This window comes from Trichomycterus rosablanca, chromosome 22, assembly GCF_030014385.1.
Source record: "Trichomycterus rosablanca isolate fTriRos1 chromosome 22, fTriRos1.hap1, whole genome shotgun sequence".
NCBI lineage: Eukaryota > Metazoa > Chordata > Actinopteri > Siluriformes > Trichomycteridae > Trichomycterus > Trichomycterus rosablanca.
This window is the reverse complement of record NC_086009.1, coordinates 15,524,840-15,550,494: the sequence shown is the minus strand read 5'-3', so window position 1 is coordinate 15,550,494 and position 25,655 is coordinate 15,524,840. Positions and strand designations below refer to the sequence as shown.

Sequence of the window (25,655 nt, the reverse complement as noted above, 5' to 3'; positions counted from 1 at the left end):
ACATTGTAGGTCACCAAATAATACTGAATATTAATGTTTTTACAATATTGTGCAAGAAAGCAGACTGGGACGTTGCTCTATAACGTTTCAGAACAACATTGTTACATTTGCAACCCTTAAATTTGTTTTATTTCGACTTTTTAACCACATCAACACGATGCTAACCTGTATCACAGAGTTGAATTTGGTGAGGAAAACCTAGCAATACTACTGAACCAAGAGCCGTTTGGGAGTCGAATGAATCGACTCAGTATCGCATAGTAGCGCTGGTTGTGTTCTCCTCTGCGCATGCGTGTTAAAGATACTCGAGTTCTGTCAGAGCTGAGTGGATTTTAACAATGATGCTTAAACGTGGAATAACTGTCACAGAATAACGACGATAAACAGCTTTCATATTATATTAAACGACACGAACCAGGAGAAATGCGTCTAGGCTCTGTTTTAACAAAACGCTTACTTTCTTGTTTTTTACGGACAGTCGTGTAAAGTAAGTATAAAGAGTGTGAGGATTTATTGTTGTTATTGAGGATGGCGACCGCTCGACAGGACTACGTTGCCCCGTGGTGGACTTACTGGCTTCACAACTTCCCTCACGTTAATTTTAATTTCCAAGCAGTTGATAGTGTATTTAAACCAGAAGAAGTGAACTACCAGCAGGTCAGTTTATTATTTATTAATTTATTAATTTATTGATTTATTTACATTTGACAGTGCTGGACAAGCGCTTGTGTTTCTGTGGTGAATATAAGTAGCTCGAGCGCAGAAGCGTCGCGCGCATGTGTAACGTGCACATATCTAATGAGTGCATTTTTATTATGTATTATTGCAAATTTTCGGTATTTTGGTTAATATCTGAGTTTTTTTTACTTTCAAAATGTGTCATTACCGGGGCTGGGAGCATTTAACACGATCTTAAAACGTTTATCTGCATTTTTCACCTAAGTGCACTTGTAAAAGGCATTTAAGTCATGTCAGTTTATGGATTTCAATGATTTAAGTGGATAATCACAGCACACAATGTGGGTAGCACTGTCGCCTCACAGCAAGAAGGTCCTGGGTTCGATTCCCAGGCGGTCCGGTCCGGGTCCTTTCTGTGCGGAGTTTGTATGTTCTCCCCGTGTCTGCGTGGGTTTTCCTCCGGATGCTCCGGTTTCCTTCAACAGTCCAAAAACATGCAGTCAGGTTAATTGGAGACACTGAATTGCCCTATAGGAGAATGTGTGTGTGTGTGTGTCTGCCCTGCGATGGACTGGTGCCCCATCCAGGGTGTTACTGTGTGCCTTGCGCCCATTGAAAAGCTAGGATAGGCTCCAGCACCCCCCCCCCCCCCCCCCCGCGACCCTAATTGGACAAGCGGTTAAGACAGTGAGTGAGTGAGTGATATTGGATGGTCCGGCTCCTGCATTTCATCCCAAAGGTGTTAAATGCGGTCAGTGTTTCTGTGCTGACCAGTCTGATTATTCCACCCAAGTTCTATACTGGTCTGCTTGATGACACGGTGGCTCGGTGGGTAGCACTGTCGCCTCACAGCAAGAAGGTCCTGGGTTCGATCCCCAGGCGGTCCGGTCCAGATCCTTTCTGTGCGGAGTTTGTATGTTCTCCCCGTGTCTGCGTGGGTTTTCCTCCGGGTGCTCCGGTTTCCTCCCACAGTCCAAAAACATGCAGTCAGGTTAATTGTGGACACTAAATTGCCCGATAGGAGAATGGGTGATATTGGATGGGATGACTTTTTTGACTGCTTACGTATTTAGAGGTTGCAACAGGGATCGTTCTCGTCTGCTTACCTGATTCAGCACAGTTTCTGCACCGGATGCCCTTCCTGATGCAACAATACTTATTTTTATCTGGGCTTGGGAGGTGCAAAAACTGACAAGTGCACTTCCTTATGGCTAAGCAGTTCAGCCACACAACCCCCAACATCAGACTGTGTAAACTCCTGAGCGGCCGATAGCACCACTGGGATTCAAATCCCAAATCTCAGTGATAGCGCTGCACTGACAGAACTCCTACAGTCTTGAATTCATCATTAGTTACTGTAATGTTTTACTGTTGTGATGTTTTAATAGAGTGTATATTGGATAATTGCCACAATCAGTCTCAGCCATTAGTTGGTTTAGTATTAGCAAAACTAATATTCATATTTTATAAGCTGTTTTTATAAACCATACTTGACATGTCTAGTTAAGTCATTGTTTTGCTGAAGAAGCTGAACCTCTACTCCTCTTACCTCTGCATCCAGACTGCATTTAGAACCTGAGGTGTTTTTTTAATGGCTCAGCAAGCAAATTCGATCTCCCTCTCTAATTTCCGTCTCTGTGGAGTTAGACTTGGTGTCCCATAGTCTGCTTCGGTTTTGTTTTACTTGGCCTGGATTGGCTTGGCATCTTTTAATTGTGAGTATGAATGAATAAACAAGTGCCTGGTGCCTTATGATGGACCCACAACTCCCATAATAAGTACAGGGTGGTTATAAATGTGTTGTAAGCAGCCGTTGTTGGATTCCTTGTTTTGATCTTACTGCCGAGGTATCTTTGTGCAGCGGTCTGTACAGGTACACTTAGCCAATGTTTTCCCATATGACAATCATGCTGTCACACCGCCAACACAACAGACTAGCTGATTCTTTACGGCCTTTATTGTCTTTATCGCATAAGCAATATCAGTAGACCTTTAGGGCGAAATATGGTATTTTTGGGAAACCATCCAACTGGGTTAATGCAGTTAACAGTGCATTGAGCTGAAAATTACCCCCACATTAACACCGGAGCTCAGAGAGGGATCTGATGCCAATACTTCCTTTGTGTGTTAACTCTTTGACTTATGGTTTTAACTAGAGATGGACCGATCGGGGTTTTTGGCACCGATTCCGATCTCCGATCTCCTTTCAGAGACATCGGCCGATAGCCGATTCCGATTGGGGGGGGGGGGGGGGGGGGGGTGGATTAGCAGTAAATAAAGCGCGCGTGTGTGTGTTTGTGCCTTTAGAAGATACGCTTTGTTCACAGTATCGCTATAAGTGATTCATTGATTCATGAGTTGATTCGTTTTTATGTGAAGCGTAAGTTTCTCTTCTCAGTTATCTCTCCGTGTTTACTGTTATTAATTAAATGTCGTGGTTTTAAATAAACACCAGCTAATACAGAACATTTTGTGTGACTCTCTTACATTAAAAAGCTTCATTAAACTGCTATTACCACAGATCTGTAACCGACCGTCAGACTCGTTCCGTCTAAGGAGCTAAAAGTTTTCTAAAAGTTCAGCAGATGATCCTGAACTAACGAATTTGGTAATGAATAAACTTTTGCCTCGGATTGGCTCTGTAACGTTTTCTGTTCTCATCTACATCACAAGTAAGAACCGCTTACGATTTACCAAAGTGAACCAGGAGTTTATATAACGTGCTGATAGAATCGACTCAGATGTGACCGGGTTGAATTATCTTTTTAAAGTAAATATTACAATCAGCAAAATTACATCGTAAGAGCTTTCACGATGGTTTCTGTACGATGGTTGATGAATGGTGATGTGATGGTTGGTGCTTCGTAGCTCAAAGTCTGGATCAATCCACTGAGCTGTTAACTTAACATGGTCTTTATATATCACACGATCGGATCGGCTACTTTTAGGAAATATCGCCGATCGCCGATAGCATATTTTGATTAAAAATCGGCCGATACCGATTCGTAGCCGATCGATCGTCCCATCTCTAGTTTTAACCCTTTATTGATTTTACGTCTGGTGAGCCAATGGTTTGAACAGGTCCCGGTCTGAATCAAGGTGGAAATTGAGTTTCATGGGGAGGCAGAGATCGTTTCATTGATTTACTTGAAAATTAGGGTAAAAAATTTAAATCTTAAACAGAATTGAATTAGACTTTGGAGTTTCTTGACTGATTGTCTTTGTTGCTGCATATTTGATGTCCTCAGCCCCCATCTGCTCCCAGGTGTAGCGGGTAATGCTTCATTAAGAGCAAATGCTTTGAAGTGCCGTTTAAGAAGAACTTTACTCTCCATTAATCTGTACTTCCACCCCTTTAGGTGCCAGCCAGCGTGGGCACGGCAATTTTATTGTCTTCTTGTCTTTGGAACATTTAGGAATCGTAATACTCTGTTTTAAGGGGCTAAATTAGGACTTAATTACGTCTGAAGCAGGGCAACTATTATTATCCATGAATATTTTTGGCTGTTAACATTGCCCTGTGGTATCTCCTTCCTGTATTCGACAGTCTCTGATCTTTCTGGCCTGCATGGCAGCCATGGGTCTCGGTGTGAGCTTGCTGATTCTGGCCGTCTATTTGAGCTGCCTGTGCTTCTGGCGCAGGGAGGAGGCCGAGGAGACCAAGAGGCCCGACACCTGCTGCGTCACATGGACCGCTGTGATCGCGGGCCTGGTCATATGGTGAGTAAATCCACTTCATTCTCACGGTTTACACAATGCCCTGAGGTCATGTGGGGTATGTGGGAGGGAAAAGGAGAGGATGGATGATAGTGTAAGAACTGTGTGTGGAAAACAAGCAGTACAAGTATGTTCTTTTTCTGCATATCACTGGTTGTGTGGACGCTGGAGTCAGAGCACAGAGTCAGTCATTGTACAGTCCCCCTGGAGCCCAAAGGGTTAAGGGTCTTGCTTAAGGGAACCAATAATCTTTTAATTGATAGCCCAGAGGAACTGAGGTGGCGGCGATGATGTAATCGCTGTCTAACTAGAACGTTTTAATAACCTGCCTTCTACGGTTCGATGTCAGTTAGAATCCTCTTTACTTAGGCAGCCGCCTAGGTAGGCAGTAAGCAGCAAGGCAGCTCACTAGGTTTTGAGACAGACCCATGATCATGACGTAGTCTCAGATGTTCTGGTATGAATGTATTGAGTGCAACAATGTTGTTGGGATTTTTAAATACTAGAAAGTCTTCTCCAATCTCCAACACAACCCTCTTAATACTATGGTAGTAGCATTGCATTACAGTACCGAGAATGGTCCACCACCCAAACAACATCTGGTAATTGGGGTGCTATGGGTGTGCTATGGCCTTTTGTTTGATATTTCAGGTCCATGGGGGTGTCAAAGATTGTAACTGTACAGTCAGTAATGGTATAAGATCTTGTTGGTAGTTGTGGCTTATAAAATGATCAATGAATTTGTATTAGTTTTCAATGAGTGTTTGTCTCCAGTCCATTCTTTTTGATAGGAATGGTCATTTAAAGGCAGAATCCCACACTTGGTCAGGCTTATTATAACGTGCAGGCTTTATTATAAGGTTGTGTTTTAACTATGACACAGCGTAAGTGTAAGGCCAGCGATATTAGCAATAAATGTACTATTTCAACTATGTGGCAACCGTTTGAGAAAGGCACTTTCCTAGCATGTGGTACGGCCAACACGGTGTTAAGGTGTCCACATACTTTTGAACATAAAGCGTGTTTTGATGTATTCTTAAGGATAGCAGCGTAAGATTTATATTCATAATACTGCAATAAAGTGGGGATAACATGTGAAATGAGCAATAATACAAGATCAAGCAGAGTGGAGGTTTATATTTAAGTCGAACGTTAAGCCTAGTGCAAACACAGGTCAAAGCAAAACATCGTTCCTTAAACTCCCAATCATGCTTTATTTGCATTTCTGAGTTTCGAGGCTTAGTAAATAAGGTGAGCCTGAGCGCTCCCACTTCTCTATTCCTGCTGATGGAACTGGGCTGCAGCAGTGACTTTAATAGAACAGCTTCCCTCAGACACATGATTCACAATGCCCAGTACAAATCAGAGAAATATGAGGCGTGAAATCCGAGGATACACCAGTGCTTGGAAGATGATAGGAGCATTTGAGTATGCAAAACCACAAAATTCTCATAATAGCAGAAGTGGTAACAGGAAGTAGTAGGGTCAAGCTGTCCTTGATTTGTCATAGTAAGCATAAAGACATTAGCTGTCAAGATGGACCACTTACTATTATTCATGTGCAGTTGGCCAAAAAATTTGAATTTATAACAATTTTCCGTCATTAACAAAAGTAAAACAGTTCATTTCGGACTCAGAGTTCAAATCTCTGCTCTGCTGACAGCAGGCCGGGCACCTATATGGACAATGACTGGCTCGTCTGTGGGGTTGGATTGTCAGAGTGGATTCCCGGACATCCCAAGTCTCCTGGAAGTTCCGGGAGTCTCCCGCATATACATAGCGGCTCCCTGATGCCCGCAAGTCCGATAAAATCTCCCGGAATCTAGAACGAGCGGCCAAGAGGGACACAAACGCGCACGCGTAATTAAATCCGTTATCTGATATACAATTTAGCGCACTGTGTAGGGAACATAAATCAATTGTCTAATATACTGTCTAGTGCACTATGTAGGGAACATAAATCCATTATCTGATATACAATTTAGTGCACTATGTAGGGAACATAATTAATTATGTAATACACTAACTAGTGCACTATGTAGGGAACATAATTAATTATGTAATACACTAACTAGTGCACTATGTAGGGAACATAAATCATCATCTACTGTAGTTATACTTTCTAGTGCACTATGTAGTGAACATGAATGCGTTATCTAATACACTATCTAGTGCACTATGTAGGGAACATAAATCCGTTATCTGATATACAATTTAGTGCACTATGTAGGGAACCTAAATCCGTTAACGCTACCTAAAGCATTATGTAAGAAACATAAGTCTATTATCTAGTACACTATCTAGTGCACTAAGTAAGGAACATAAATTCTTTTCTAATATACAATCTAGCGCACTATGTAGGGAACATTAATCTATTATCTTTCACACTATCTAGTGCACTATGTAGGGAACATAAATCTATTATCTTTCACACTATCTAGTGCACTATGTAGTACACATTAATGTGTTTGTGACGCGAACAGTTAGCTTAGTAGCTCAGTTAGCAGCTCCTAAAAGTTCTGTTATCACCCATATCCTTTGGTGTGTGCGAGAGGTTTTTTAGCTTTTTTTTTGTTTGTTTTTTGGGCTTGGGGGGTCGAGGTCCAGGTCCAGGTACGGGGGTACCTCCCTAAAATGAGTTTTTGCAACTTGGGATGTCTGGATTCCTCATAACTACTGCAATTACTACCTATACTGGTTGATAAAGGGCGTGCACACAATGAGTCAGGGGATAATGGGACTTGGTAGGTGACCCCCATACAAACCCACCTCATGTGGGTGAAAAGAAGCGGCCTGCTCCGCACACGTGTCGGGTGGAGCGTGCAATGGTGTGGCTCCCCTAATTTGCAGCAAATCAGGCAATATGATACGACTAGATTGTGAGAAAATTGGGGGTGGGGGTGTATAAAAAGGAGAACATTTATATCAATGGTGCGAAATCACACCACTTTAAACTACACAACATCTATTCTTTTAAATGTGACTAGTTTTTTGTTGACACTAGTTCTGTTAAGTGTCAACAGGGGTCCAACAGTGGCAACGTGGCAGTGGTGGGGCTTAAACCAGCAACCTTCTGATTCCTAGTCCTCCAAAATTCCTCAAGCACTAGGCAACAACTTAGGCAACAAAGGTCAGTGGTAGGTCAGCGGTTAAGGTACTTGACTAGTATCAGAAGGTTCAAGCCCCCCTCCCCACCACCAAGGTGCCACTGTTGGGCTTTTATGTAGCATTTAGTAATTTACTTGCATTAATCAAAAGTGAGAAATACAATAGTCTTGGCCTTATTACCATTCATTTCTTTTTAAATGATGTAATAGCATTAAACTCCATTAGACTCCTGGGAACTGGTGGCTCCACCATACTTCTGACTTAACTGGATCCAAACACCAATCATAGAAAACAAATGATCTTTTGCCAAAGTGGCTAATCGTATTGCAGAACAGTGCAGCTTAATCTCGTGACAGTTGTCTAAGTGCTGTATTCTGATTCAATTAGCCAGCTGTTAACATTCCACCTCTGAACACAGAGCTCTTTGTAGTGTTAAGTGCTTAAGCCTGATTCTGCTTAGCGGAGACTCTCATAACTCTTTCTTATGCTCTTTATCCTTTACTGCTCAATACCGGAAGCAACTACTGTAGATCGGCGCCTCGTCTCTCACAGCACACACACTCTAATTTACACTAATAAAGTATTAAGCTGAAGTCTGGTGCTTTAGAATGATTCCATTCACTGAAGTCCTTTCAGCTATTTTCAAACATAGAATATAGTGCATAAAAAAAGAACAGTTTGTTTTGAGCTTTATGGGTTGGTTTGTTGCTCTAGCAGCCAAAATCTAATTAAAAAAGTGAAATCATTGATTGAACTCAAAGCAACTCAGATTACCCATGTTCATTTTTTTATGTTTTTGTGTCATAGTTAAACTGTATTTATAGACTACTGGTAGTAATGGCTGTCCAGGGTATTCCTGCGTTGCGCCTAGTGTGTCCAGTCCTGCCGCAACTCTGACCAGGATAAAGTGGTTAATAAAAAAGAAATATAAAAATGAAAAGAATTTAGCTGTGAGGTTGGATTCAGTGATATTTACACATAACAAGAAGGGAATCAGCCAGACTTTCTAATGTATGGTGGAAAATGTAGAGAAATGTATGTAAATTGTACATCAGTATGTGTGTAAGGCTGTTATGTACTGTGATGTGATGCTTTCGTTATAATAATAAATTGCAGGGCTTGTGAAGTGAGGGATTAATATATATGTTTGTGTGTGTATATATATATATATATATATATAAATATGTGTGCATGTGTGTGCAGTTGGTGACATTTGACAATGTACACACGTATTTGACAGTAAACACACATTTATATATATATATACAGTGTATCACAAAAGTGAGTACACCCCTCACATTTCTGCAAATATTTCATTATATCTTTTCATGGGACAACACTATAGACATGAAACTTGGATATAACTTAGAGTAGTCAGTGTACAGCTTGTATAGCAGTGTAGATTTACTGTCTTCTGAAAATAACTCAACACACAGCCATTAATGTCTAAATAGCTGGCAACATAAGTGAGTACACCCCACAGTGAACATGTCCAAATTGTGCCCAAATGTGTCGTTGTCCCTCCCTGGTGTCATGTGTCAAGGTCCCAGGTGTAAATGGGGAGCAGGGCTGTTAAATTTGGTGTTTTGGGTACAATTCTCTCATACTGGCCACTGGATATTCAACATGGCACCTCATGGCAAAGAACTCTCTGAGGATGTGAGAAATAGAATTGTTGCTCTCCACAAAGATGGCCTGGGCTATAAGAAGATTGCTAACACCCTGAAACTGAGCTACAGCATGGTGGCCAAGGTCATACAGCGGTTTTCCAGGACAGGTTCCACTCGGAACAGGCTTCGCCAGGGTCGACCAAAGAAGTTGAGTTCACGTGTTCGGCGTCATATCCAGAGGTTGGCTTTAAAAAATAGACACATGAGTGCTGCCAGCATTGCTGCAGAGGTTGAAGACGTGGGAGGTCAGCCTGTCAGTGCTCAGACCATACGCCGCACACTGCATCAACTCGGTCTGCATGGTCGTCATCCCAGAAGGAAGCTGACGCACAAGAAAGCCCGCAAACAGTTTGCTGAAGACAAGCAGTCCAAGAACATGGATTACTGGAATGCCCTGTGGTCTGACGAGACCAAGATAAACTTGTTTGGCTCAGATGGTGTCCAGCATGTGTGGCGGCGCCCTGGTGAGAAGTACCAAGACAACTGTATCTTGCCTACAGTCAAGCATGGTGGTGGTAGCATCATGGTCTTGGGCTGCATGAGTGTTGCTGGCACTGGGGAGCTGCAGTTCATTGAGGGAAACATGAATTCCAACATGTACTGTGACATTCTGAAACAGAGCATGATCCCCTCCCTTCGAAAACTGGGCCTCATGGCAGTTTTCCAACAGGATAACGACCCCAAACACAACCTCCAAGATGACAACTGCCTTGCTGAGGAAGCTGAAGGTAAAGGTGATGGACTAAACCCAATTGAGCACCTGTGGCGCATCCTCAAGTGGAAGGTGGAGGAGTTCAAGGTGTCTAACATCCACCAGCTCCGTGATGTCATCATGGAGGAGTGGAAGAGGATTCCAGTAGCAACCTGTACAGCTCTGGTGAATTCCATGCCCAGGAGGGTTAAGGCAGTGCTGGATAATAATGGTGGTCACACAAAATATTGACACTTTGGGCACAATTTGGACATGTTCACTGTGGGGTGTACTCACTTATGTTGCCAGCTATTTAGACATTAATGGCTGTGTGTTGAGTTATTTTCAGAAGACAGTAAATCTACACTGCTATACAAGTTGTACACTGACTACTCTAAGTTATATCCAAGTTTCATGTCTATAGTGTTGTCCCATGAAAAGATATAATAAAATATTTGCAGAAATGTGAGGGGTGTACTCACTTTTGTGATACACTGTATATGGTTAGGCATAACATTATGACCACCTTTCTAATATTGTGTTGGTCCCCCTTTTGCAGCCCCATACACAACACACTGTGATGCTCTGTGTATTCTGACACCTTTCTATCAGACCCAGCATTAACTTCTTCAGCAGTCTGAGTTACAGTAGCTTGGACAACAGTAGCGGATCGGACAACACGGGCCAGCCTTCGCTCCTCACATGCATCAGTGAGCCTTGGCCGCCCATGACCCTGTCGGCGGTTTACCACTGTTCCCTCATTGGACCACTTTTAATCGATACTGACCACTGCAGACCGGGAACACCCCACAAGAGCTGCAGTTTTGGAGATGCTCTGACCCAGCCGTCTAGCCATCACAATTTGGTCATTGTCAAACTCGCTCAAATCCTCACGCTCAGCCATTTTCCTGCTTCTAACATCAACTTTGAGGATAAAATGTTCACTTGCTGCTTAATATATCCCCCCCACTAACAGGTGCTGTGATGAAGAGATAATCAGTGTTATTCACTTCACTGGTCAGTGGTCATAATGTTATGCCTGGTCGGTGTATATTCTTTTTATTTAATTTCCCTGCATTACAGATTTTAGTGGAATTATTTAATAACATTTTATTAAAGTACCTTTCGCCACTCTCATAAGCACCCAGACTAGTCCTCTCAGCGATTTATTTAGATCCTACTCTAGGACTACACTAATAGAATTATCTGCTAATTTCTTCTTCCCACTATAGCTGCAGGACCCTTACAGAAAGGTCCAGGGTGGGGTCAGCTGTTAGCAGTGCTTAAGAGCTCAGATGATGTACCAAACCCATTAGAGATGCAGAAATGCCTGAAAGCCTATAGCGCCACGGCTTGTTTTATGAAGGCTCCTTGCTTGCATAAGGGGTGGAAAGTCTAACCAGTATAAACGTGTATACTGGTGCGAAGGTGTTTTGAAGTTTGGATGGAATATGGGTTCTTTTTGGTTGAGGAAAATGCGTAAATGGTAATTTGCAGTTCTTTGCAGGAGTCCTGTTGCTAGTTAATGTCAGAGGCAGAAGTAGTAAAACTGTGACAAATCAGATATGCAGACCAGAGGCTTTGCTGATTGAATTGCTACTGTTTATTACTATTTGTAAAATACATTAGGGGAATCCCAGGGTATCCAGAGTAATTCCAATTTTGTAATTTTATTTCTGTCTGCATTGGTGATTGTCAAATTAGTGGTGGTCTGATACCTTCAGTCATGTCTGAATTAACGTCTTTCCACTTTATGTAGCCACATGAAAAACATACTTACATACTGAACCATGTGTCCCACAAACATTTGCGTTCGTAGGTAAAACAACCCATTGAAACTCGTTCTTTTGCGTCCGAATGCTTCAGTTCTATGACCTGTAGATGTGTAAAAAAGTGAATTATGTTACTTCCACATCCAAATCGGACTTGAGTGTGAGAATCTGTGCCGTTCAGCCACACAAACAAACGGTCTTCCAGAGATCCTCGTTACGTAGCACAGGCTGAGCTTATTCATTCCCGGTTGCATCCGATTTGATTAGCTGTGGAAATGAATGGAAATTTGCCGGCTTTATGTATAACGTAATGTAATAAAAGCACCACTTTCACTTCGGCAAGTGTGAAGAGCTCAGTACTGGAAGCTGTAACTGGTCTAGACAGACGGAGAGTCTGGAATTTTTTATGGTTTGGTGCTTTAGAAAGAGGAAGAATGAATTCTCACCCCAACCCATCTGCCCCCCCAAAACATCCCCATACAGAGCTTTATTTACGTGGTCGTTATAATAGTAGTTACAGTACTGTAAATAAAATGAAAAATAGGGAATAAAGACATACACACAGATGGAGGCCTATGAGTCCACCTGAGAGGATGTTTAACAATCATGACCATCTCCTGCTGTGTCCACCCATGCTGTTAAGAAGGTCCACCAGCAGGACAGCATGACCCATCTGTTCAATCCCTATTGTCCACTTATAGATTTCCTTTATTTACATCATTAGTGTTTTTAAACGGCTTCTGCTTCCAACAGTGTGGAACCCGACAACGGTTAGCATGTGCTCATCTGTGTTGTTTTTTGTGGTGGGTCTTTGTGTGAGTGTTTCCTGTAGCCTCAAAACAGCCCTGTATTAAAGTGGAAGTCCTTTTTGGGGCTTTCCTGTTTTAGTCGTCGGGCTCCTTTAATCTTAAGTGACTAACATGCTTTTTACTCGTGCGACCCTGGGTCACGACCCTTGGGTGGATCATGAGCCAAAAATATGGGTCGCAGAGAACAATAATAATAATGAAATAATCTAATTTTAGCAGGCACATACAGCGATGAGGCATAACATTATGACCACCTTCCTAATATTGTGTTGGTCCCCCTTTTGCTGCCAAAACAGCCCTGCAACTGTGATGCTCTGTGTATTCTGACACCTTTCTATCAGAACCAGCATTAACTTCTTCAGCAATTTGAGCTACAGTAGCTCGTCTGTTGGATCGGTCCACACACGCCAGCCTTCGCTCCCCACGTGCATCAATGAGCCTTGGCCGCCCATGACCCTGTCGCCGGTTTACCACTGTTCCCTCATTGGACCACTTTTGATAGATACTGACCACTGCAGACCGGGAACACCCCACAAGAGGTTACATCTTGTAAACCACAGTGAGACCAGATTGCCACAGTTTTATTACACTAATTTACCCCCTGAATAGCAGCTTCAGTTTAATCTGGTACACACTAGTTGTATAATCAGTCATGCGGATACACAGGCAGCTTTCGGGTGGTGAAAGGGCCACTAGGAAATAATTGAAATTGGAACAGGACATTCATCCACAGGCAATATTGCTGCTATAAAGAGCTATTAGATGTGCGATACTTTGTTCATATTGCTGCAGACTGTGTTTATGTCTTTCACGATACGTGGCAAAACCACTTTCTGCTGGCTGTGCCATTGACTCACTGTCCATTTTATCAGCTCCACCTACCATACAGAAGCACTTTGTAGTTCTACAATTACTGACTGTAGTCCATCTATTTCTCTACATACTTTTTTAGCCGGTATCATGCTGTTCTTCAATGGTCAGGACCCCCACAGAGCAGGTATTATTTAGGTGGTGGATCATTCTCAGCACTGCAGTGACACTGACATGGTGGTGGTGTGTTAGTGTGCGTTGTGCTGGTATGAGTGGATCAGACACAGCAGCGCATGCTACCGTGTCCACTCACTGTCCACTCTATTAGGCACTCCTACCTAGTTGGTCCACCTTGTAGATGTAAAGTCAGAGACGATCGCTCATCTATTGCTGCTGTTTGAGTCGGTCATCTTCTAGACCTTCATCAGTGGTCACAGGACGCTGCCCACGGGGCGCTGTTGGCTGGATATTTTTGGTTGGTGGACTATTCTCAGTCCAGCAGTGACAGTGAGGTGTTTAAAAACTCCAGCAGCGCTTTTGTGTCTGAGGAACTCCCTACACGTTTATCAGTAGGTCATTGCTGCTGGCCCATTCTAGAACGAGATAACGCAGTCTCCACATTTCATGGTTCACTAGTCGCCATGGCGTATTTTTCTCCCAATGTCATACCAGACATTGGACAGGGTTTTGTGAAACACTGAGAATCAGTTTCTGTCTCCGTCTCATTGGCGGCACTTTGAAAAGGTCTGAGGCAAAGGTTATCAAAGGTCAATCAGAACTTCAAGCGTAGCGCATGACCATGCATGAGGTAAGCAGCGAGGTAAGCGATGCCTCCTCACTCCATAGGAATCATGTGAGTGCAGCCTTACTGCCTTTGAGATCGGTGTGCCAAGGGTTAATTTAGTTAATGGTTTTCACGGTTAATTTAGCGTTTCGGAGATAACATGTCCTTCTAATGGCAATTAAAGGCTCTAAGGAAATAAACCAATAAGGAAAAATATACAAGCTAAGTAGTGCACAAGAGAAGATCTCATACATCCATTACAATAATGCGGGCAGTAGGTAAGTGGGTTGTGATCCGCACTTTATATTCATGCAGGTGCTTAGTGTGGGGAGGTGTTACACACACATCGATCCAAAACTTCTGCTTGGTACTACCACAAAGGCAGAGCACAGGCGTAAAAGTGATATTTCTAGGATTTAATAACAACAAACTCGGACGTAGCGACTGAATGTGAACTAGACACTGACCTGCCAAATATACTTCCGACCTAGAGCTGAGAAATTACCCAATGTAAACCCAAAAAACCCTAAAATATGTTAAGCATACATGTTATATCTGATGCCACACAATTTTGTCGCTGCAGCCAGAGCTGGATTCCGGGTACATGGTATAGAATCCAGCTCTGCCTAACCGGCTCGAGGCTGAGTGGCTACATGAACAACGATTGGCCGGTTGTTCAGTCGGGGGGCGGGACAAGGGGCCGGAAGTGGGTCTCCCTCTGTCAAAATGGTGCAGTTACGACCTCTGCCGGCTGATTAGAGGCGCCTGCACAAGAGATGAGGTGACATAATTGGATAATTGGACGCACCAAAGGGGGAGAAAAAAAGGAGAAAATGCTAAAAAAAAATTAAAAAAAAGATAGATAGATAATCTGATTGGCTGTTGTATCAGCATGCCAGGACACAACTTGATTCATTTATGCATATTCTAGCACTATTTTAGCCTGGCCGATTCATCTTCCTCTTGCTGGAGACCCCAGTTGCATCCGAGGAGGGTATATTTGCCTAACACACTCTCTCTGATGTGTGTGCAGTCCACCGACCCCTTCTTATTTGCCCATACTTTGGTGGATTTGGGCGTGAGGCCAGATTTGTGCATTAATCTCCTTGCTTCTCTGCTACTAAGCTGGCAAAGACCCCAAATACTATATAGTCCGGTCATTTTCCACCCAGCAGACTTTAATGGACAATTTTGTCAGCTGCAGGCATTGCATTGGTAGCAGAGCTGAGATTCAAACTCGAAGAGTTCAGAATCCCAGCGCTGGTGTGCTAGCGGAACATCCCGCTGTGCCACCTGCTCCATAACAAGAATACACATCTGAAGTGTGTCTCTTTTAAGCTGCTATTGAATTACGATGAAAGTGAGTACAAGTAACATGCACAGGCTTTTCCTCACATCCCTGCCCTCAATATCGTCCGTCTATCTCAGAGAGCTGCACCCTTGAACACGCGCCCGAGCTTGCCGGCAGAGGAACTCCATTGCTTTTCCTCCTACAGCCCAGCCTTGTCAACATGTCTTGTTTCAATCACCACCCTCCTGAAGGCATATTAGTGAGTACGAATTTAAGAGTCTTCAACAGTAACACCAGCAAATATCACCTAATGCCACATGCACATGTACCAGAGACTCAGTTGCTGTGATCTCTGGTCGTATTTTTGTATTTGCATTTTGATGAGGAAAATAGGAGTCCTTGTGTTTAATGGTCTGCAGGTGGATGGAACACCTGGCTCTGATAAGGTCGTCTAAGTGCGTGGAAGCAGAAAGGGTGAACTGGGGGTTCATTACACACAACAGTTGTTTAATTAAACTGACATTTTAGTCTTCCGTATTTCTTATCACAAAAAACTGCTGTTTGATCGTACACACACACACAGCTACACCGATCAGCCATAACATTAAAACCACCTCCTTGTTTCTACACTCACTGTCCATTTTATTAGCTTTGTAGTTCTACAATTACTGACTGTAGTCCATCTGTTTCTCTGCATGCTTTATTAGCCCCCTTATATGCTGTTCTTCAATGGTCAGGACCCCCACAGGACCGCTACAGAGCAGGTATTATTTAGGTGGTGGATCATTCTCAGCACTGCAGTGACACTGACATGGTGGTGGTGTGTTAGTGTGTGTTGTGCTGGTATGAGTGGATCAGACACAGGAGCGCTGCTGGACTGAGAATAGTCCACCAACCAAAAAAAAATATCCAGCCAACAGCGCCCCGTGTGCAGCGTCCTAGAAGATGACCAGCTCAAACAGCAGCGATAGATGAGCGATCGTCTCTGACTTTACATCTACAAGGTGGACCAACTAGGTAGGAGTGACTAATAGGGTGGACAGTGAGTGGACACGGTATTTAAAAACTCCAGCAGCGCTTCTGTGTCTGATCCACTCATACCAGCACAACACACACTAACACACCACCACCACGTCACTTGCATGTATTTGGATTTGTTGGAGGAAAGCGGAGCTCCTGGAGGAAACCCACACAGACACCCAGGAGCCGTTTGCTATGAGGCGACAGTGCTAACCCACCGAGCCACCGTACTACCCGCATGATGTGTGGTACATGTAATTCTTTACACAGGGGGAGGACCATCTTGTGCGGTACACACCAGCTGTGCCACCACGCCCGTTTGAGAATATAAAGAAGCCTTTTTATTTTTATGTGAATCAAGTATCCACGTGTGTTGAAATGCATCTTAGAAAAAATCCAGTGCGGCTTCAAACTTTTCTGTGATGTTTGATGACTATAATGTGTCATGTAATTGAAAACTTTATTATACTGCATGTGAGCAGCCTGTTTATCTGTAATAAAAATATACCTATGCCTTTTAATTGCAGTTCTGCAGTGGGAGTCGGTTTCTATGGAAACAGCGAAACCAACGATGGCATCTATCAAATGGCGTATTCACTCAACAATGCCAATCACACCCTGGGTGCCATTGAAAACCAGGTAGGAATTTGTCTTGCTTTCGTTGTTTGACCAAGAGGTAATCATTCACAAGCACAGACATCGGGGTACCAAGAGGACACCTATACAAACATGGCAAGAACAAGTTCAACTTTATATAGACAGTAAATATATCTGTGGTTCGAACCAAGTACCGGGGTAATATCAGGCACCCAAGTGCGGTCGACCAGCTGTGCACCCACACAAGACATGATTGGCTTTTCTTATAGAACTACTGCCACCCTTGACCCAAAAGCCAATAATCGTCCGTTTTTGCATCTCTGATAAATCGGCCCTTTTACCCATGACCGCAACGAGGTGGAACAGCTCTAGTGGAGCAGCTCACCGCCAAAATAAAACAGTGGGCAACCAGACGTGTGTCTAAATCAGGGGTTTTCAACCTTTTTAGGCATGCGCCCCCCTTCGTGTGCCGAGCATGACTTGCGCCCCCCCCTCACACCACGCCCCCCTCCCCTTGGTGGAACAGCACTCGGTCGCGTGTACCAAGCGCTGCTTCCGCCACACCCCCCTCCCCTGGATGAGGCACGCCTCGGGCACGGATGCCAAGCACGGCTCTCGCCATGCACCCCTCCCCTTAGTGGACCACGGCTCAATCGCGGATGCCTGCCGCATCCTCCGCCAGTCTCGTGTGCCACCGGTTCATAATAATAATCTCGTATTCCAAACCCCCAGGGGGGCGCACCCCACAGGTTGAAGACCCCTGGTCTAAATCAACAGTTCAGCAAACCCTACTGCGTATAGGGCTCCGAAGCAGACGGATGCTCACTGCACCTTTGCTAACGAAGTTGCATATGTGTACAGACAGCCTATCTCACACCTTATATACCCACCAAGCCAGTTTCTTTCATGAGCTACATTCTGCCGCCATCGACTGTATATACATATAGGGTGTGTTCGAAAACCTAGTGAGCTGCCTTGCTGTCTTACTGCCTACATAGGCAGCTGCCTAAATAGAGAGGATTCTAATAAGTCATCGACTTATAAGACATGTTATTCGGACGCTCTACAGACAGCGATTAGACAGCGATTCCATCAGTTTTCGCTAACTAAGCTAACACAGTTAGCATCATGCCATTCAAACCAATGGGATGGGGTGGCAAAGCGCGCTAGCATGTCAACTAACATCTTCCTTCGTGTCCCGAAAACGGTTAAATTTGCTGACAAGCCCAAATTTGCAATCAATAATAATTTATTTACATTTGAAAATAACGTTTCTCCGCATCATCCGCCATCGTCTGCGAGCGTAGGATAATGTAAAATTGATAAAATAAGCTAATTGATGAAAGAAGTATAGAACTGATTCCTTTTTTACTGACACTCCACTCTCTCCACTCAGAAATTAAACATACTGTTTCTGATCCCTTGGGCTTGGTGGCCTGATTTAAGGTCTGCCCTTGTTCTAATAGCTTGTTTTACCATGAGTTTTAGTTTATCAAAGGGTCCCTTGTGAAACAAAGAACATATGAGAAACTATGAGAGGGCTCAGACTGAGAACTACACTGAAAAAAAGCTTGTTTAGCTTAATGCCTGGTTCACACTACACGATTTTTGCCCTGATTTTCGCTCGGCAACTGGTCGGCGTTCGCTCGACAATCGAAACTCGGCTCTCAGTCGCTATGTGTGAACTACTCAACGACTCGATCTGAGCGGACCGAAGCGAGATTTCTAGCATGTCGGATATCTGAATCTGAGTTGCCCGACTGGCAATGAGTGCTATGTCAAACAGCCAATGAGAACGCAAGATACGGTGTGAGGGGAAACGCAGGGGAGGAGTGTAAAAAGGTGGGACAGGGGCATAATATAGTTTATATCAGAATTAGGGCTGTCAAACGATTAAAATTTTTAACCGCGATTAATCTCAGAATTTCATATAGTTAATCGCGATTAATCGCATTAAAAAAAATCTGTGTAAATGTTATAGAAAACAAGGATTTTTAAGTGAAATGTTACAATTAAAATGGTGAACACATTTTATGCTAAATGTACTGATGTTAAAAACTGCTGGGACAAGAGAAAACTGTAAGGGAGTTTATTCACTCACATACTAGGCAGTAAATGTCAGATTGTAGGTTAGAATTTCTCCATCAGCAAACATTGTAGATCAGCGGTGCTTTAGATGGGATAAGGTGTAGTTATTGTATCAGACTTGTCTGTGGTTGTATCGTGACGATGGTTTGATGGACGTTTCTACACGAAGTGAGTGTGTTTTGACCCTTTGGGGCTTCCATAGTTCATGAACTAACGTGCTCGACTCAGCTTTCCGGTATTCGGTACAGAAGAAGAAGTTAATTAAGTGTAATAAAGTGTTCTGCTCCCGACAACTTGTGAATATAGCGTGTATTTATTTCTTTATTATGCAAGTGCATCACTACCACGATCGGTTACATTATGTTAACAAACCGCAAATGAAAAACGGTGGCCAGTCCGACATTAAAACGTTTGTTCTACCAGTCAAGTGTCAACATGAACTAGAATTTGCGTTAATGGCACTAATTTTTTTAATCGCGTTAAATTGAGGTCGCGTTAATGCGTTATTATCGCGTTAACTTCGACAGCCCTAATCAGAATACATCGGCACACTGACCTGATCGTTCTGTACAAAACATAACACCAACGTTGCATTGCAAAAAATATTTATTAACCTCCAACTCACTATAGAACAATCCATGCCGTTCGCGTTGCCAAATCCACTCAGATTCATTTATTTTTCCTTTTCGCTTGAACGCTGCACATCAGCACACAAACTTTGATCGCTCGCTACTTGTTGACGTGGTATCTTTAAACCTTTCGTCACTTCTTGCCTGTGTTTTCCTGACAAAACATAGTTTGGGAGACCAGAGAAGCTCGTCTGCGATTCCATTTGGTGATAGATGGTGTAGTGTGAAACCCCCTATCGCGGATCAGTCGTGTAGTGACTTGGAACACACCGACTTGAAAGACTCCCGATCACAAGAGATCCAGTCGTGTAGTGTGAACTTGGCATAAGACATCTTCATTCTCATTTACAACAGAAATCCCACTTCATTTTTTTTATTTACTGATCCGAATTACCAAGCGTGTTATAACAAGCGGCACGTCAAATACAATTCCATTTCAAATCAGAGCACGCTATTATTTTCCTCTTTGGAAAACATGCAGCAGTAAAAATGTATGGTCCCAGGAGTAACAGACAAACACGTTTGATGTTTGTAAGGAAATGAATTCAGCAGTCAAATCATCATTCACAAAACAGCCTCTAGACAAAGACAGAAGCTCTTTTTTAAATCTGGGTTTAAAATTCTCAGCAGCTGTCTGCATCGTGTGATAAGCTGATGGTTATCACCGGAGAACCCGTCCTCTCCCGGAGCGTATCGAACGCCTGTGCTGTGTTATCAAGCCTCAGACTCCACAACCCATTTCTTTTGAACTCCGTGGCTTTTCAAAACAGCAAACTTTCAGCACCGTGTCCTCCCTGGTTCTCCCTGGATCTCGACCGTAAATGGCGGCTTGATGATGTAATAATGTCGAGAATGATCTAACCTGATTGGCTGACAGGACTCCATTCTTCTGAACTCCATTCATCTTTAGCAATTGGCCAGTAGCCTCCGAAGCACAGCTTTTGATCTGCTAATTCATGGCATCCTGGCATCTCCGGCCTCTTCTTCTGATCTAAGGAAGGTCATAATCTTAGATGTCTTATCTAGCTCACCACACTGGTCCATCTGTATTCTGGAAGACGTTGAATCAGTTGAATCTACAAGTCAAGTGGACGTGCACTTGATGTGTAGCCTGATGCGTTCCTGCGAGACAGTTAAACATGAACGTTTTATTTAAATACAATGTAAGGCGCTGTAGAGATTATACTGTCTTTATTGCCTCTTTTTACAAGCCCCACATTCAGGCCTCATGACAAGTCCAAGAACTACATTAGATGGTTTTGACAGCAGACTGGAAAGAGTCCCAGAGACTCAGAGAGGAAATGCAGGCAGTTTACAAGCAGCCTAATGTCCTGCAGAATTAACAAAGGGGTATAGATGAGCCTACAGTCTTCCAAATTGCTTCTGCCTAACTGCAGTTAAATGGACACCTAGTCAAACAATGGACAACCATATGTGGTTGTTGCTAGCAGTCTGTTTGGAAGGCTTTTCATCATATTATGGGACACGACTGCTGACATTCACATACGTTGGGCTACCAAAAATGACTTATTGTGACTTATAAGTTTCAATTTGGTTGAGGTCAGGGGTCTGTGCAGGCCAGTCATTTATTGACACCAAGGCAGGGCAAGGCAAAGTTGATTTATTTAGCACATTAAACACAACCGTGGTTGACAAAAGTGCTGTACAGGCTCAACCGGAAAATTGGCACTTCAAATCCAGGATCTGCTATGCAGCCACTGTTGGGTCCTTGAGCAAGACCCTTAATCCTCTCTGCTCCAGGGGCGCCGTACGATAGCTGACCCTGCGCTCTGACCCCATCTTCCAAACAAGCTGGGATATATGAAGAAAGAATTTCATTTTAACCGTATGTGTATATAGACAAATAAAGTATATCTTCTATATCTATATCTTCTACAATCGCTACAAGTGGTTGTGCAGTCCTAATCAGGGAAGGCAAGTTGTTCCATAATATCAGAGCAGCTACTGCAAAGGCTCGATCACCTCAGCTCTTCAGCTTAGACCTCAGTGTTTCCAAAAGAATCAGGTGACCAAACCTTGGGGCTTTCAGAGGAATCCGAATTTGAAATTCTGCCAGGTAATAATACCTCAAATACGCTAGCACATCAGAGCTGGGATTTCGAACACATCGTATCGAATCTCAGCTCTGCCATCCGGCTGGGCTGGGCGGCTATATGAACAACATTTGGCTGTTGTTCATACAGGTAGGGAGCCAGATAGGGACCTCATAACTGATGCAATTACGACCTCTGCTGGCCGATTGATGGCGTCTGCACAGAGTAGAGGAATAATGCTGATCAGGGTGTGGCTCTCCGTGCACAGGGCTGATTCGCATATGAACTCGGTTGGTGCAGGTGAAAAAATGCAGTCGGCTACTGCACACGTATCGGAGGGGACGTGTGTCAGTACGCTTTCCTCAATCGGGGCGGGGGTCAGCACCAGTAAAGAGGAAGCATAACACAATTGGGAAAAATTGGATGCGCTAAAAATCGGGAGAAAATACATAAAAAAAAGAGGACTGGCATTATCGAATCACGTAATTAAAAATGTGAGTCTGTTTCACCCATCTGGAAATAAAGCTGCAGGCATCTGTTGGTTAATCCCGACTTTAAATTTAATATAAAATATGAAAGGATGCATATTTTTTAAATAATGGGTCTACAATTTTAGTTGCCCAGAGAACCAAACAATAATTAGGACATGAAACACACTGGACGATGGAAGCATTTCAGCTCTTTCTTCTTTCCTGTGACAAATAAAATAGATAAGATCTCACGAAGATGTGAACCTGTACTTAATTGGCTTTGCTATCTCGCCATCCATGGATCAGCCGTTTATATTAATTACAGGATAATTACACTAATTAGTGAATTTCTAGAGCAGATTCGCCTTCCAGGTTTAAATTCCAGACAGCATGTTGCTGTGATAGCCACTATGCTCAACTCTCAACCGTCATATCTCTCTCTCATGGGCGAGTACTTTATCAAATGGATTAGTCAGTGCTAATCACATCCATTAGAAGTCGTCAACGCCACACTGATCCGGGATTAGTGCATTCGTGAGGTTTGATAAATACGACTGTCAGAATCACAGTAATATAATTTTTGACTTCGAAGTCAGATGATTCAGAATCATTATTTGTTTAAATGATCCGATTCATTCTGGAAAAAAATCACACTGAACGGGGTTCCAATCTCAGAACTAAACACTTATTTTCTCGGACCTAATGCATTAAGGTGGGTTCTTCTTGCAAACCCAATCAGCATACCCCCTTACCTATTACCAATTCACTCAAATTTTGTCCCCACCCCAAGTTTTTTTACTTTAAAGGCCCTACTTAATTCACAGCTGTGAAAATTGCATCACAAACCGTGATCGTCCCGTGAATTCTAGTAGGGCATTGTTAATATGGTATCACAATACCCAATTCCAAATACAAGATAGATGTAAAAGGCAAGCAAAATCTGAATGCTTTATATATGTTCTGTATTAGAGTCCATTATTATTTATTTATTTTTAAAAATCCAAAAGCAGTTGAAGTGGATCTCTGACAGACCCCCAACACTCTCTGACTGGCATAAAATAATTTTTGATTTTTTTGCCAATGGAATATTTAACATACTGGGCTAAAGATAACCTCAAACAATGGTATAATATCTGGACTGTTTTTTTGGACTATACTGGTGATCGAATTTCAAGAATATTCTTTGAAAAAATAATAAAGAGTGGCTAGGATTTTTGATTTATCCTTTCATCACCAATTATTATACTGGGACACTGCAGAAGTTTGTATTATAAAGATTTAAGTTAAGGGTTTGTAAGCCGCTCAGGTGGCGCAGCGGTAAAAAGAAACGCGCTGCAACCAGGGCTGGATTCTCAGAGCGTGGTATCGAATCCAGCCTTGCTTTACCGGTTCGAAGCTGAGTGGCTATATGAGCAACGATTGGCCGGTTGCTCATATGGGGGGTGGGACAAAGAACCGGATGTGGGTCTCTCTCTGTCAGAATGCGATTGCGTTCTCTGCCGGCTGATTGGAGGCGCTTACACAGAGATGGGAGAGGGTGCCCTTAGGGTGTGTCTCTCCGCATGCAACGCTAGGTGGCGCCAAACTCGTCAATGTGTGGGTGGCAAAGATGCATCTGGCTGCTGCTCGTGTTTCGGAGGGGATACGGGTTAGCTTCAATCACCTCCGTCAGGGCAGGGTTCGGCATAGACAGAGAGGAAGCACGATGCAAATTGAACAATTGGATGCGCTAAAAAGGGGAGAAAAAGGGGGTAAAAATAAAAAATAAAAAAAATGCTACATTAACCAAAATCAGAAAATAACAAGATAAACCACCCCACGTGTTTGGGCACCAATTTGTGGTGGAAAAACCCTTTATAAAATACCTCAAAGACTGGATTGTAAGTAGAAAAGAGTTTTAATCTTGTCTGAGGCTCTGTGAATGTGATAACACAGGAAAAAATAAACACTCTTATATACTCCCGTCGGTGTCCTTGTAGGACAGTGGAAGATTCCACAGAGATTTCTTAGCTAGAAGATAGAAACTCCGTTTTGGACGGCATACAATGCAATTGACACACTTCTTATTACGTACACTATGTACACATCCAGTAACAGTTGGAATATGACTACTGGCAATCATGCCTTAAGCATATCTAAATTTTCCAAGTAGTGATTGATTATGAATTAATACTTCTAGTGTAAATGAACATTTTTCTCTCACAATACCTTCGTGAATGTATCAAATTTCCCATGAGCAAGAATTAATACATTTTGTCATCATTGCTGAAAGTGATGTCGAGGGGGTCCCACATTCTTTCTAAGGTATAGGGTCTAAGAAAAAAAGGTATCAAAAAAGGTCGCATGTTACAGCTGCACCACTCAAGCGCCACTTATCTGAATCAAATAGTTGCAAATCTATGTGTAAACATAACAAACATTTTTAAAATGCTAAAAAGTATTACAAATATTAAGCTGTATGTCACACGTATTTTAAATGTAATGAACTGTCTGTACTTCGTAGTTAACGATGCTCTCCTGACTCTCTGTCTCAGGTGAACGCTTCACTGAACATCATGCAGGTACGGCTGAAGGAGCACCTGGCACGTCTGGATGAGATCTTCTCGCCGAGGGCAGACTACACCCAGACCCTGCGCTTCATGCAGCAGATGGCTGACAACATCGTCCGCCAGCTCACCGCCATGCCTAACGTCAGCCATACCAGACAGAGCATCACAGCAGTCACCAACCGGGCCAGCTACGTCGAGTACTACAGGTCACTGCTTCAGGATTATATATACTCTACACTGATCAGTCATAACATTAAAACCACCTCCTTGTTTCTACACTCACTGTCCATTTTATCAGCGCCACTTACCATATAGGAGCACTTTGTAGTTCTACAATTACTGACTGTAGTCCATCTGTTTCTCTACATGCTTCGTTAGCTGCACCACAGTGCAGGTATTATTTAGGTGGTGGATCATTCTCAGCACTGCAGTGACACTGACATGGTGGTGGTGTGTTAGTGTGTGTTGTGCTGGTACGAGTGGATCAGACACAGCAGCGCTGCTGGAGTTTTTAAATAGTCCACTCTATTAGCCACTCCTACCTAGTTGGTCCACCTTGTAGATGTAAAGTCAGAGACGATCGCTCGTCTATTGCTGCTGTTTGAGTCGGTCATGTTCTAGACCTTCATCAGTGGTCACAGGACGCTGTTGGCTGGATATTTTTGGTTGGTGGACTATTCTCAGTCCGGCAGTGACTGTGAGGTGTTTAAAAACTCCAGCAGCGCTGCTGTGTCTGATCCACTCATAGCAGCACAACACACACTAACACACCACCACCATGTCAGTGCCACTGCAGTGCTGAGAATGATCCACCACCTAAATAATAATACCTGCTCTGTGGTGGTCCTGACCATTGAAGAACAGCATGAAAGGGGGCTAACAAAGCATGCAGAGAAACAGATGGACTACAGTCAGTAA

General features: G+C 43.2%; 1 protein-coding gene across 2 annotated transcripts in view; it reads left to right on the top strand.

Moving 5' to 3' along the window:
* Positions 1–442: 442 nt before the first annotated feature.
* Positions 443–25,655, top strand: part of ttyh2l (tweety homolog 2, like) — a 53,248-nt gene continuing 28,035 nt past the window's right edge. For both annotated transcript variants that reach the window (XM_063018988.1, XM_063018987.1), the window contains exons 1-4: positions 443–657; positions 4,226–4,398; positions 16,878–16,989; positions 24,723–24,943. In XM_063018988.1, coding sequence (XP_062875058.1) covers positions 529–657; positions 4,226–4,398; positions 16,878–16,989; positions 24,723–24,943 — 635 coding nt within the window. In that variant the 5' untranslated portion in view covers positions 443–528. The remainder of the gene's footprint in view (positions 658–4,225; positions 4,399–16,877; positions 16,990–24,722; positions 24,944–25,655) is intronic.